The 14088-nt window shown below is 33.0% G+C and overlaps 1 protein-coding gene across 1 annotated transcript in view; it reads right to left on the bottom strand.

The window, feature by feature from the left end:
- Window positions 1-14088, bottom strand: part of AdamTS-B (ADAM metallopeptidase with thrombospondin type 1 motif B) — a 49308-nt gene that overhangs the window by 19761 nt on the left and 15459 nt on the right. The window contains exons 3-6 of the mRNA XM_073082278.1: window positions 8524-8686; window positions 2528-3148; window positions 2048-2230; window positions 1712-1962 (exon numbers count right to left, since the gene is read on the bottom strand). Coding sequence (XP_072938379.1) covers window positions 1712-1962; window positions 2048-2230; window positions 2528-3148; window positions 8524-8686 — 1218 coding nt within the window. The remainder of the gene's footprint in view (window positions 1-1711; window positions 1963-2047; window positions 2231-2527; window positions 3149-8523; window positions 8687-14088) is intronic.

The following is a 14088-nucleotide window of genomic DNA, read 5'->3' as shown; positions in this document are numbered from 1 at the left end:
TTTATGATTCAATATTATCTTTCCCAGAATTAAGACAAAATATGTATTTATGTATATTAGAGGAATAATAGATTATTATGGTACATAATAAAATTATTAATTAAATAATAAGAGGCTACGGCGTAGACCTACGTCCTTATGCCTACACTTTTAAATGAACATCGCATTACAAAATATTTGTCGTTTATAATATGAATTTATTAACAATTTGAATACCATAATATGCAAAATTATTAAGCAAAAGTTATGAGCATAATTTTGCGTTTAAAACAAATTACTATAATAACATAATTTAATTTAATTTTTAATTTAAAATTGCTAACTGTAACTGTAAGAATTACTGCATGAGGATCAATTATTATAATTTTGCGGTCATACGTTGCAGATAAAACAAATATTTAGCCGCAAATGTAACCAATCAGCTATTTGTTGTACGCGTAATTGCATGGTCAGACATGCCGGAGCCGCCGTTGAGTGTTAAGTGTTTTGCGGATTATCAACAAAATAAACGTTTCAAGTGAACACCGAACAGAACACGCGAACGGGTTATGCAATATACATCGCACATAGATCTTACTGTATCACAATACGACATGATAAATGGCTGTGATATCTAAATGTAGTCCATGTGACACAGTTTTGTATTCGTATTGGCAGCGCGTAGATTCCAATCATAATATATTAATACTACTAAAATATTTATCATCTAGCAATAAATGGCTTTATTATTTGTAGCTTACACGTTCAGTAAATAGACATAAAAATTAAACGGTAAATAGTAACAGAGAGAAGAATAATGCAGAAATTATTTGTGTCAACTGCATCATTGACCTGTCTCGGTATGTCGTTCTATATTTGTATAGTCATTAGACATCGTAAAATTTTCTATAAAAGTCGAGACATCGATGATTGACATCTCAAGTAGAGAAACGTAATTGCACGTAGCCACGAACTCCCAGGTGGCGATATTTAATCCGAAAGTGTTCTATTTCCGAACGGGTTACTCACCGCCACTCTATTACTCTGGTAGCAGATGCCTGTTCCTGCCATTGACCTTGTCTTAATGCGAATTATGAAACAAAAAATTGTAAATGCCTTGATGACATTTACACACGTGTGTTTGAGCGGCGGGTTGTTCTACGCTTTAATAAAAACTTACAAATGTGCGAGTGACTCCGTTAAGTCTAGAAATTTATATGTAATCGAAATTAAAGTATTTAATGGAATAGTTATCATACTCGTACATAACTGATTTAATGACGATACGCTGTAGGATTTCGGCTATTATAGTTATCAGGTAATTATATCTAAATAAAATGTTTGAAGTAAATTTAATTATACACCTGCGATATGAATGGTGGCTAAAATTTTATTATACATAACCACTGTTTCCCACACGTGCACCTATATTCTTGCACAACTAGGTATATTATAAGATAACTTAAATTTTTGGATAATTGCTTATTTTTAACCATTGTTTTATTATGACAAACTATATGTTGGTTAAGTGTGTCGATTCTTTGTGTATTTGTCATCTATAATTTAAAAGTAGTTGTACATACATATTATGAAATAAATTGCATACAATTCTGTCACGTGCTGACTAGACCGGTCCCGCTACATGCAACGTAAATCTATCTTGATCAAGCGAATTGATTGGGTTATTACTGCTATCTATTCATTAGTAATATAAATATAAGTAAGTCCATACCTACAAGGTGTGTCGAGCTGGCTGCAGATATCTCGCCTGGTCACGAGTATTGCAACATCGTGGTGATGGGGATTATTGTCATCTTCGGGGTTCCGCTGGTGTTGCCAGCGGCAAAACGACGCGAGTGTCGAATCTGCGTTCGTCGTAACTTCCAGATCAGGAGCGGCACGCATCTCTTCAACGAGAATAATTTTTACGACCACCACTTTGATGTAGTTGCCAATGGACGGATCCATGTACAGCGACGATACCTAAACAAGGAATTTTATGGCTTATTAGAATTATGTCGAAGGTGTGGAAAGTCACTCGTAATAGAAATCTTCGTGTTGTACGTACCATGTTCATTATTGTGAGAAGATAAGTTTCTAAATTGCCTTCATTGTGAAAATCGGTCATAGACTTATCAGCGACTAGTAAGACTTCGACATGGCGCGGCCGGCTGACAGAGCGTGTCGAGCGCCTTGTCCCGTCGTAATCAGACCTCTTCGACAGCTGATGGTGATGGTATCGCCGATATTTCTAAAATTGAACGCACTATATTATTATTTAGATTAATTAAATCGCTTAATTTGCAAACTCCTTTCTCTCATTATACAATTTCAGTTTCTCCTGCGATATATTTAGTATACAACCTTTATAGATTTACAACTTTCTTATTGTTATTTTTGCGAACCAACTAACAAAGACCAAAATTTGATAAGTTCACATTAAGGAAATCTTGTCATATTTTGATTTGTGGTAGACAAATCATTATATAGGTTGATTGTTAATTAATGGACATCACGCTATAAATATAATGCGGTAACTATTTTTTACCTTAGTGTTCCTAGATTTATAAATATCTTCAATTTCATGACTAGTTAAAGTATTATTTTTCTTCCACTGGTATGGGGGCTGCTTTGTAGCGCAGTTCTTGGACCTTCTCTTTTTCCGCCGAGTCCTAATACGTCGTGGCTTGTCATTCCTTATTTTGTTTTTAATTTTATTTCTCGCATCTATTTGCTGTTCTGAGTTGCTATTTTCAATGGAATTGCTTCTTGACATAGAATTATGTAATCTTCGTTCTTCGATCCGCAATTTAGTTTTTTGCCTCCTATATTCAGTCGGGTCTCGTCTCATCGATTCTAGAAGTTTCCTTCTGTTTTCTAAATATATTCTTCTTCGTTGGTCCATAACCTCTTTGCTATGTCTATTCCGTTTTGTGTTCGCATATCTTCTATTTTGTTGTAGAGATGCTTTATCGTTGCTATCTCTAATTTGAGTTGAATGAGTATTGATTCTGCTGTCCACAGCTCTCTTTTTTCTATGAAATGCCTGAACTTTATCAACTGCCGATCGTTTGAAAACTACGTGTGATCTGCCAGCAGAACTGTCGGTGGGAATTTGATTAGACGGCTCGATCCAAAATTCTCCATGCTCTGTCCGCAAAAGACCAGCCTGTTAACAAGTGAAACGAATTAATGAAGCAAATGTATGTTGAATTTATATGTTATTTAAATTGTAGTTGTGGTACTAACATTATGAAATGGTAGATATGATATATTTTATTACGACAAAATGCATGTACTTCAATCAGTTCCGTTATCCACTGATTGTTAAAGTCATAAAGTTATAAGATCTAGCGAACTTATAATTTAATTTATCCCAAATAGTTATTAAATGAGTAATCGTTTACTATTTGCAAAAGCGAATGATACTAAATTTACACTAAACAGCGAGTCTGTTGCGTGTCAAACTGGTCTCGAGGCAAAGAGTGGGTCAACAAATCTTACGTCTGTTTGCTTGTAACGTTAGATAAATTGATTGATAACGAAGTAGACGCAGTTTTGAGCGAAATTTAATGGAAACTGTTCCATCCGGATGATATCTAATGCTGCTCACTGATCCACACGATTACAGTGATTTATATTAACTAGGCGGCGGATATGAAATAGGCCAGATTGTGCTTTGCGATGTATATCATGTAGCGAATGCTGAACATCACGCATCGTGCTGGAAATTATCCTCGCGAGCAATTTGTTAGCGAAAATTTGTTGGTTTTTGGCGTACTTAACTAGATTTATTTTAATTGGTTTATTTTACACTGTCTGTAATGTTGTTAGTACCTAAACATTTTTTTAATGACCGGCATGATTTGGAATTTCTACAATATTCCTCTTTTCTACTGAATCTATACGCACATTGTCACACATCTACCTATTTTTTCTTTACCTTCAATATCAGAAGACGAATATTTCATTATACATGTCCCATAAATCTATCCATCCTTTAACTATTATCACGCTTGTAAGCAACCATTTAATTTCTGCTAATATAATATAATACAATATTGAAATGAGTATAATAGGTATTATTTATGCACTAACTGTTGACGAAGCTGAAAACATGTTACCATGTTTAACATTTACATTGAAGTGAGTTACAAGGAGTAAAAAATGTTAGTAAATAATTGCATTCGACCTTAAGATATTAAATAAAAACATTTGAATGCAATTCATTAGACAAGACAATGATATTCTAAATTGCAACATCTATTTATATGAATGCAATAAAAATTTAATTTTTATTATCAGTATATCTAAGTTTTTGTTAGTAAATGTAAGCTGATCTTTAAAGATGATACCTGAATGATTTAGCTGTCAATTTTAGCGGAAAGGATTTAGGATGATTGGCGAATCATTAAGTAATTAACTCGTCTATTTGAATAAAATCAACTGCATATACACGTAGAGTATTATAGGTTGAGCGACCGGCTAGCCTGTATGTCGCCGGCCTTGCGAAGCAGAAGGCCGCTCGCGAAAGTCGTGCCGCAACACAAAGTGGCTCATTCATGACTAACTATATTTTACTACCATTTCCGTCAATATTCTAACACTTTTTATTTGTATTTTTACACACAAACACGAATATATGAGTTAGTTTATTCATTATTTTATGACTTTTTGTTTCGTTTGTTGACTTATCACTAAGAATTCATATCTATATTGTATAATCATCTTGTGTCTCTATACACTATGTGTTAAAAAAATAATTGTCCGTCTGCTTTACAACCTAGTAATTGATATCAATTAAAAAAACGTACTCGAGAGCAAGGACCAATAACTTATTGCCATTAGATGCTACCAGTTTTGAGGCAGTGGGCTTACCCTTATTATTTTTGTATGATCGTAAAAGAAGGCGTATTGTGAAGGCCTTGTGTAAAAAGTGAACGTCTGTGTTCAAACAATGACCACTCAAAGTGTCATCCGGCGCCCACTGCCGGTCAAGTGGTAGCACTCAGGCGTTAAGAGTGCTTGCGTTCTTTACTACGTTCACAAGCTTTTTGCTTGTGTTTTTAAATGAATACTTTTACCCACTCTATAGCTGTTTACTTTACTTCAAAAAAACGTTACTGAAAGGAAATAATATGTCAGACAAATAATACACTAAGAGTATCTATATTTATCATAGCTAAACTGCTGGGTTTTATGAATGTATACTTAGTTTTGTCATAGCTCTTGCAACCAATACGATTCCCCACGAGACAATAATAATTTGTCTTCGTGTCTGTTACTAGTTTTTCATTAGAAAAAAAATATTTTCTTAAGATGTATATTAGCAAGTTACAATGTGTATATCTGAGTATCTAAATGCTTATAACCTTTACCATAAAGTTATAATACAGGTTATAATTTTGCGTATAATAAAAATAAACTTTAATAACATACAAGACGAATATTTCTAATCATTAAATTAGCCGTACAAAAACTTATCAAGATCGCGCGAGTCCACGTGTTTCAAAAGTTCAAAATAAAAAGTAATAACATCGGCATTCGCGAGTTAATATCAAAAAGCACATGAAATGTTAATTTTAAAACATTTCCGAGAAATGCTTATGCGTTTTACATAATTTACGAACATTAATATTAATCTGACAACTTACATTCAGTTTTAAAGAGATGGAATGTAACAGCCTGTGTTCCAATGATTTAGACTTACCTACCTAAAATAAGAAGTATATAAATCTTAAAATTAGCAATATTTTTTTTTGTATGTAACGTAAATTTGGTCAAAATACTTACTTTTTATTTCGTGATTAATCGGTGTTTTATGTAAGTACCTACTTATCTACATGTTTATATTTAAGATATACCTACATCCAGGATCATTATACTTAAACTTTAAAAAATATATATCATCGCGTTCTTGGGTTTTTGCCAGGATATAATAAATAATTACAAAGTTAATTCTATGTTCTAAGTTGAGTTAATACCTTTTCTTGTTCTTATAAGGTTAAGGCTTCATTCAAGATCGGCCTTCTCTGTTTACAATCCTACAAGATCCATCTATGTTTTTTATTTGCACTTTATAAAGCTGATGTTAAAATCACGCAATTTATTTGTAAATGAAATAGGTTGTAATTAATGTTGGTTATTGCAGAGAATTATAAAAATACGTATGAAAATTATCGGTTTAGATACCTTACTCTCGGTGTTGTACTAACGGTTTTATTCGTAACAACTTTTAGTTTCGATTAAAGAGAAAAAATGAAAATAAGAGTGATTAAAAAATGAGCATACGAAAACAGCATCAACTTTAAAAGTTTGACATGATCATTCTTGACATTATCGAAGATCTAAAAGCGAAGTCGTTTCTATAATGGTCGAGGAAGCGACTTAATTAAACAAAAAACATCAGTCCGTCAAAAAAATCTTAAACTATAGTTTTAAAATTCTATGTGGCTTGTATATAAACTTACCTACATAGTGGAATACAAATCCGTTTATATCTACTTTGTTCTTACATGTAAATAACTTACATAATTTTTACTATGTCTCGAAAAACATATTTGTGATTTCCCTAATAAAAACATGTAGCAATCTTCTCCATTGTTTCTGTTATATTTGACTTAAATTCGTTCGAATGGCTAGAAGTAATTGATTAAATGTTTATCGAAACGAATTATAATAGTTACGTTTTTATTTTCCTTGACTTTATAATTAAATACTACGACAACTACATGACAACAGCTCGTGATTTGTACAAATGCAAATTATTTTGAATAGGAAAAAAACTTTTTCTAACATCTACGTAATTACAAAATTATGGTTTTCCAGATGAAGATAATCGTGTCGGTAATACTTCTTAGAATTCATAACCAGTTATAACCGACGTGTGACTTGAATGATATATTACTTCCTTCAAAATGTACAAATATCCTTTTAAATACAGAATTAACTTCAAGAAATAATTTACGTAATAAAACTCGTCTAGAGTACCTAACACACAAGCAGTACAATGTAAGTACATAAGTGTATCAAAAACATGACCCATATATGTAATTAATATTTTTTTGCGTTGATAACGAAACTTGTTATCAAACATTGAAACCCACAATGTTTAAATTAATTTTACCTGCTACCAGTTTAAATTATTTAATTCAATATTTTATTATTAACACGCTTTTATTAGCTTCAGACGTATGTATGTTGGTATGTTGGTATGTTAGTATGTTAGTATGTAACGGAATCTTTCAACATGATTTTAACCCCCTTCAAAACGTCGGATTAACTCGAAATTTGGCATACTTATTAAGGACCGATGACAATTCAATATTTTAAACATTAATTAATAGTTTTGTACCATTGTCCTTATCAACATCCTCTGGATTAACGATTTTCGAGGCGAGATTTTTCAAACACCTTCAGCAAAGTTCATCGCAACTTTAGATTGCAAATAATTATTGCTATTTAGTTTCAATAGGCGTAACTTTTATATCGTGATTTTTAGTTTAGAAAATAATAATGTTATTTCCCTATAACTCAAATGTTCTGAAACATATCTATAATGCCCTCTTGTAGAATGATTTTTAGGATTCCGTACTCAAAGGTTAAAACGAAACCCTCTGCGGTCTGTTCGTCTGTCGTTGGGCTTTATCTCTTAAATCGTAATAGATAGACACTTGATTTTTTTACAAACGATGAATAATGGTGGTCGCTATAACGAGAAATACTAAAAATTAATAAATAATTATAGTTCAAAAAACTAAAAAACACGCTTTTATGATAAAATCAACTAAAAAGTAGAAAATAATTTTCAATCTAAGAATCAATTAAGGAACAGTAAATAGTATAATTGTGGAAAAAGTGTAGGGTGCTCCATTTATCAGGTTCGAAAAGCACCCCACACTTTTTCCACAATTATACTATTTACTGTTCCTTAATTGATTCTTAGATTGAAAATTATTTTCTACTTTTTAGTTGATTTTATCATAAAAGCGTGTTTTTTAGTTTTTTGAACTATATAATTATTAATGTCCATGTTTAAATGTTTTATCTTAATCGAGACGGAATGACATAACGACTCAAGTTTGGAGATAGTTACGTTACGAGAGTGCAAATATACATATCACAATGATACACACATGCATGTCGGTAATGATAACGTTTTAAACATAATATTAGTATCATTATTCAAGCTGTTTTTGTAGGCATAGGTAGATTCAATGTCAATTTTATTTCTCTTTTCCTGTAAAGAACTTGTGTGTCATATTCTTAGAGTAACGTCGTATTGATTTTTTACAACATATAAGTAATTAGTAAATAATCGTATAGGCGATCGGATTAAAATTAGAATATTAAAGTGGTTCGGCACGGACGTGTTACTACCCCTGAGAACTAAGAATGCCTCGTCTAAGAGTCTTCCTTTCCACAAAATTTAAACCAGAACAGAAACTATTCTCAAACAGTAATAGATGTAGTGTAGGGCTTTCAGAGTCGTATTAGGATTCTATTACCTTTAAGAATCATATAAAAAAATAACAGGTAACTTACAAGTCCATCGCAAGCAGAGATGGCTACCCTGGACATGGGCTGGCCCCGCACGGAGCCCGTGTAGTGGCAGGCTGTCGCGGCCGCCTGCGGCCGGTCCCGCGTCCGCCCGCTCTCCTTGTATCGCTCTACCACCAATCCTGGCAATATGAATGTCGCTGACGGCCTAGACAAAAAAAAAAGAACAATTATTTAATATGTGTACAAAAAAATATTTTTTCGATAAGTAACTTCAATAATGTATTAATACGTGTATATTTTATCAATTAGTTTTGTGACGACGTTTAGGGTTATGGTCATCAATACAAGACCATTGGCTTTGGTAACTACTTTTAACGGCCTATAAAAATTAAATAGAAACAAAAATAAACGGACTTTTAAGTAGACTATGTTTTTCCGTGGAAATGCAAGGCGACGCACGTAGGCTACGGTATTCCAAAAAATGATTAATATCTCTATAAATTCTACTACTACCACCAAATTTGAAGAGCATTTTGCTAATCATTGCCTACATAAATATTATACAATAGGCATTTATATAGACTATTGTTCATAGAAGCAATTACAGATGTAATGAATAGTTATAACTAGTTCAACGATACCTAGTTATCTAAGTAACGATAAAACTAGTTTTAATGTAATAAAACATTGTGCCAGAGAAAGTCTAATTACATATGTATCAAAACGTTACGTGAATATGTTATCATATAATTGTCGCACTTTACAACTAATGTCTACAGTTCGTTTCATGTCTAAAGTAAAGAGAGCGACTACATATATCTTGTTTAATTTTCGATATATTTATTGTCAAAACTATAACATGTTTTACGTAATTTACTTGTTCATTGTTCAGTGGGGCAAACAGGAAGCATTATTTATTAATTTTATATACATTCATTAGGATGGTAATTATTGCAGTTTATATTAGGGATTTTCTTGCATACAACTGTATTAGAGAGGATAAAATGTCTCTCTAATAGAGCGTATGTGAAGAATTACCTCGGACACAGAATGCTAAATACGCTCAGTAATTCAAAAAGAAAGTGATGGAGGATCATTAAAATTCCATTCCGGAGCAAGGTCCTTCATTTGTTAAGTTACGGGGAATTTATCCTTGTTAAACTCAAGATGTGTCGCAGTTACAAATTATATTTGAGTAAGACTTAAAGGATAATATTAAGTATTTTATGAATAATAATTATTATCTAGGTGAATTGGTCTCGGTCGGAAGTCGATAGGTACTTTACATTATGTATAGTTTGATAGAGTCAAGACGTAGTAACAGAATCTTCATTAAGATTAAGTATTTTTTTAAAAGTGGGGTCAACAGTTATCTATATAGGTATTGGATAGATCGGCTTTAAAAATAAATGTAAAATTATAAAATAAAATATAATTATATGCTCTGTAGTTTCAAGTGAGATTTTATCAGTTGTAGGTAATTTATTAATTATTAACACGCCAACTACATATTAGTATTACCTTGAATATGGCCTTGTACAAAACATGGAGGTTCTAACTACATCATCGAACTTTGAAATATTTTAGTCTGTAGCAATAAATTGTGGTTTAAACGCATATTGACCAAGGAATCTGTCCACTATGGCGTCGACCATAAAAAGTAGATTTCGAGTTAGCACGGTCAAGATTTATCGAGTAATGCCACAGCCGGTTTTAGATACAGGCCAGAAAACTTGGAACGCAACAATTTATTAACCGCAAAGGAAAAGGAAAAGATAACATTGAAGTTTCATTGTCTCGCTTGTAAGTTACTAAGGGCTTGTGAAGATATATTGATCGAAAAAAACTAATGTTTTCATTGGATTCGCATAACTTAAACAATTGAACACTTTAAATATTTCATATTCTGTAAATATAATAGCAGAGAGTTAAACGGTTGTTGTTCGTACGTGCTGTGACTAAACACAATCAGCTGACAGATACATATCTAAGTAGTCGGTACATCATAAACCAGTTTGTTGCTTGCAATCTTCGTGGACAACTCAACCTTGAGTAAGGTGAGCTGTCGATCGACAGGCAAACAGTTCGAGTGGCGGCTAAGTACACAGATAAGACTCATTAAGGCAATTAGTAGAAGTAAATATGGCCGCCCCAGATAGGCAGCCTGGCGCTGGGACGCATTATTGACACAAGTGTCGATACACACGCGCTACGTCTTCCTACACGCTCAACACTACGGTTGACTCTAGACGCCCGACGATTGATAGTTTCTCATCGCCCATTCCTCAAGCACTTAACGAGTAAGAGATGTTTCTTTGAAACAATTAGCGTTTATGGCAAACGTCCAAATCAATACGTAGCTGTCTTATTTTGAGAATTTTAAGTAGCTTTATTATGATACGACTGTAAGAACATTATTTTATCATCGTAAATTCTATTGCAGCTGTGATAATAATTGCAGTTGTCTCTTATGAGAGTGTGAGAATATTAGATTGTAGTTTTTTTTGTATCGGATACTACATGCGTCTTGTTATTTGGAACGTGTATGTAAAAAATAATATTCAAAAATATTTTGGTGTGCACTTCTGATCTATGTCCTTACGTTAACCTCAATGTCACACCCGATCCTTCCCCGAATTAGCAACTATAGAGTGATACATGCAACAGAGGATCATGTGTTGCTTGCATGTGTTATAACCAAATGTATTCAATATATTTATATACCAATATGTTATTCTTAGGGATTCTAAAATAAATCGCTAAGCAACAGCCGGTTAAAGCAGAACGCAAATTCTTGATTTTATTGGCCTTTTATGGGGATCTTGAACTTGAAGCCTGGAAGCTTGTCATGAACCTACTTAAGTTGAGTGGTGGTTTTACTCAACCATATTTTATATGGATGCAATTATCCAGAGCAATTCCGAGCTGTCATGAAATGCGATTACCGAAATAATTACGCGGCTTGGTTTAGAATTATAAACGCGGTTGCCGACACATCAAACTTTATCGCTCTTGTTATGGCATTCCGTGTATTAAATTGACATTTAAAAGGCTTAAACCCAAATGAAATTTAAAACAGAATATACTTAAGTCTTTCAATAAGTCAGTTAAGCGACGTGTGCTTTAATAAAATATAAAGCATCAACCACAAATAAACATATTATATATCTTATAACACTAACGTACTAATAACTCCATGCACTTAGTAGAAATTCTAATTCATGCTAAGGCCACGATGATATGTTTTAATAACAACACTCGCAAAATTATTACAAGTTGTGACGTGACCGATATATCTGTGTAAGATATGCCTAACACCGATATAATTACAGAGATATGAATTGTTATGTAAATTATTTTAGGCCTAACGACTTGGCACAAATAACCTGTCTGGTGCGGCGCAGCGGGCGCTATGTCGGGCCTCGCTACTATTGCGAAAATTTATTATCGATGGCGCCAATATACCCAGTACCCACCATTAAATATACAATCCTTATTGCCCTCCGGTATGCACTCTTAGTTTTAGCACCTCCGCCTAATTTCTCAATAGTTATACTGATAGAAATATTCATTTGCACACAAAATTGCTACAATTAAGCTTTTAGTTTCGACGTTACCGGCGCAGCGCAGCGCGATAATGAACTGTTATTACTTTGCATACATTAACATATTTATATCTTCTTAGAAGATTTGCGGCGGTTGCGGATATAAATTTGAATATAAATATACGAAGTCATTAATAGAACGTAATATTATAACGCAAATATCTTAAAAAGGAAAAAAATATTACAAAAAGAATTAATGGTCTTGATATTTTTTTCTGTTATCTATGTTTGATAAATGTTGAGTAATATTTTTCTTAATTATAAACATAAATTTTTGTATTGAAAAACAAATGGTAACACCTATATTCTCGCAATAGGTTGGTATGCATATGGTTCGTAAAATATACCTGTATATTATTTGTACTTGGTGAACAGTTGCGTAAATAAAATTAAGAAATATCTGAGATTCCGGTACTTTATCGGTTAATTAAACACCGTAAAAGGTTCGAATGAATGCCTAAATTTTTTACGATACTTTTGTGTAATAAAATCATTCTTCCTACGCTTGACGGCTTCGTTACGCAATACTCGCAAAATTCATCATTCATTGTTTTTATAATAATTGCCACATAAATATTTATGAATCGAGCTTGGTAAAGCGCATGACTCTCAAAGACCGCCCAGTTTTTGTTTCTCTCCATTAAAATGCATGAGCACTGCCTCTTCTTTCGTAGTAGAAAGCGAATTTAAGCGGTAACCTACTTTACACCTTAGCTATATGCCCTAAATATTTACCTATACCTCTACAATACTATTTAAGGAACTGGATCTACCATAACATCTAGTAGCTGGAGTTAATGAACTCATAAAATTTTTTAATCCGCATTATAAAATTAATACTAAGTTACGGTCATTTAATTTTGTTGAAGGACTAAGCATAATTAAAAAAAGGAATAGAGGAGTTGGCCACATATATGGTATTTCTTTAATCTACATCAGAGCAGTTTGGTAGAATATGATTTTGACCTCCCGAAGACAAGCGGCACTTAAAAGCCGACACAACTATATCGGGAGCTTACAGTTCTACAGACAAACGAAGGTCGCGGGTGACAAAATTAATGACATTTAAACGCATCAATACGTTTTTTGGGGTGCAACAGTTGTTGCGACAAGTGTGTCACATGTTTATTAATGAAGTGTGTCATATTTGTCATTGAATGCGTAAAAAAGTGCACGAGCAGTTTCTCAGTAGTTGTGCGTGATGTTCACACGAGTGCGAGTGATAGCGTTTCCGAGAAGCGATTGCAGGCGAAAAGGCGTCGCACTTCCGCGGTTTGCCGGCTTTGATCCGCTGCACTTCGCTCGCCGACGTATGAATGTATGAATTACAGTAAATGCGAACCGTGTGTTTAGTGTATTTAGCCGGCGGTATGATATTCTAGTAGCCAGGAGCGTTGAAAGAATTAATGTATGTAGAGAAAGGTCGGAGCGTTTTGGATGTGCTTGTAAGAGGTGATTAACGAGCGATTATTGGCTTATTGAAAAGGGATGATAAGATGTCGTACGGACTCATATGATTTAATTTCATTTAAAATAATTTGCGATTTGCTAAATATATTCAATTAAAAACCTTAATAAAATATCTTATTTGTATTAAATAGATATAAGACATTAAAACGATGTTTTAAATAAAATGTAAAAATCTGCATTCGAATTACTTTACCTAGGATGAGTTATAATTTGTCATAAATGTTAAATGTAATAATAATTAATAACTTAGTCGTGAAAATTGTATGTTAACGACTAAAAATAACAAATTTCGACTCACTCTAAATACAAAGTTATAAAATTATTAGTGTATGTATTTAGCAGTGTAGGCATAAAAAACATCGAATCCTCAATAAAGTTCTTTGACTGGCCCAGTTGTCTAATTACAGTGTTAATTGAAACGGATTTCATCTGACGTCCAGTTTTATTTCAGATACTATTAATGTATCCTAATACATAAATAGGAAACCGTTTCCGTTACATTTCGGGTCAGATAAATTACTCGCTAGACATA

The sequence above is a fragment of the Epargyreus clarus genome, unplaced genomic scaffold, assembly GCF_041222505.1.
Source record: "Epargyreus clarus isolate Ecla_fem2 unplaced genomic scaffold, WU_Ecla_fem_2.2 ptg000017l, whole genome shotgun sequence".
In the NCBI taxonomy this organism is placed as follows: domain Eukaryota; kingdom Metazoa; phylum Arthropoda; class Insecta; order Lepidoptera; family Hesperiidae; genus Epargyreus; species Epargyreus clarus.
This window is presented reverse-complemented; position numbering and strand designations above follow the sequence as displayed.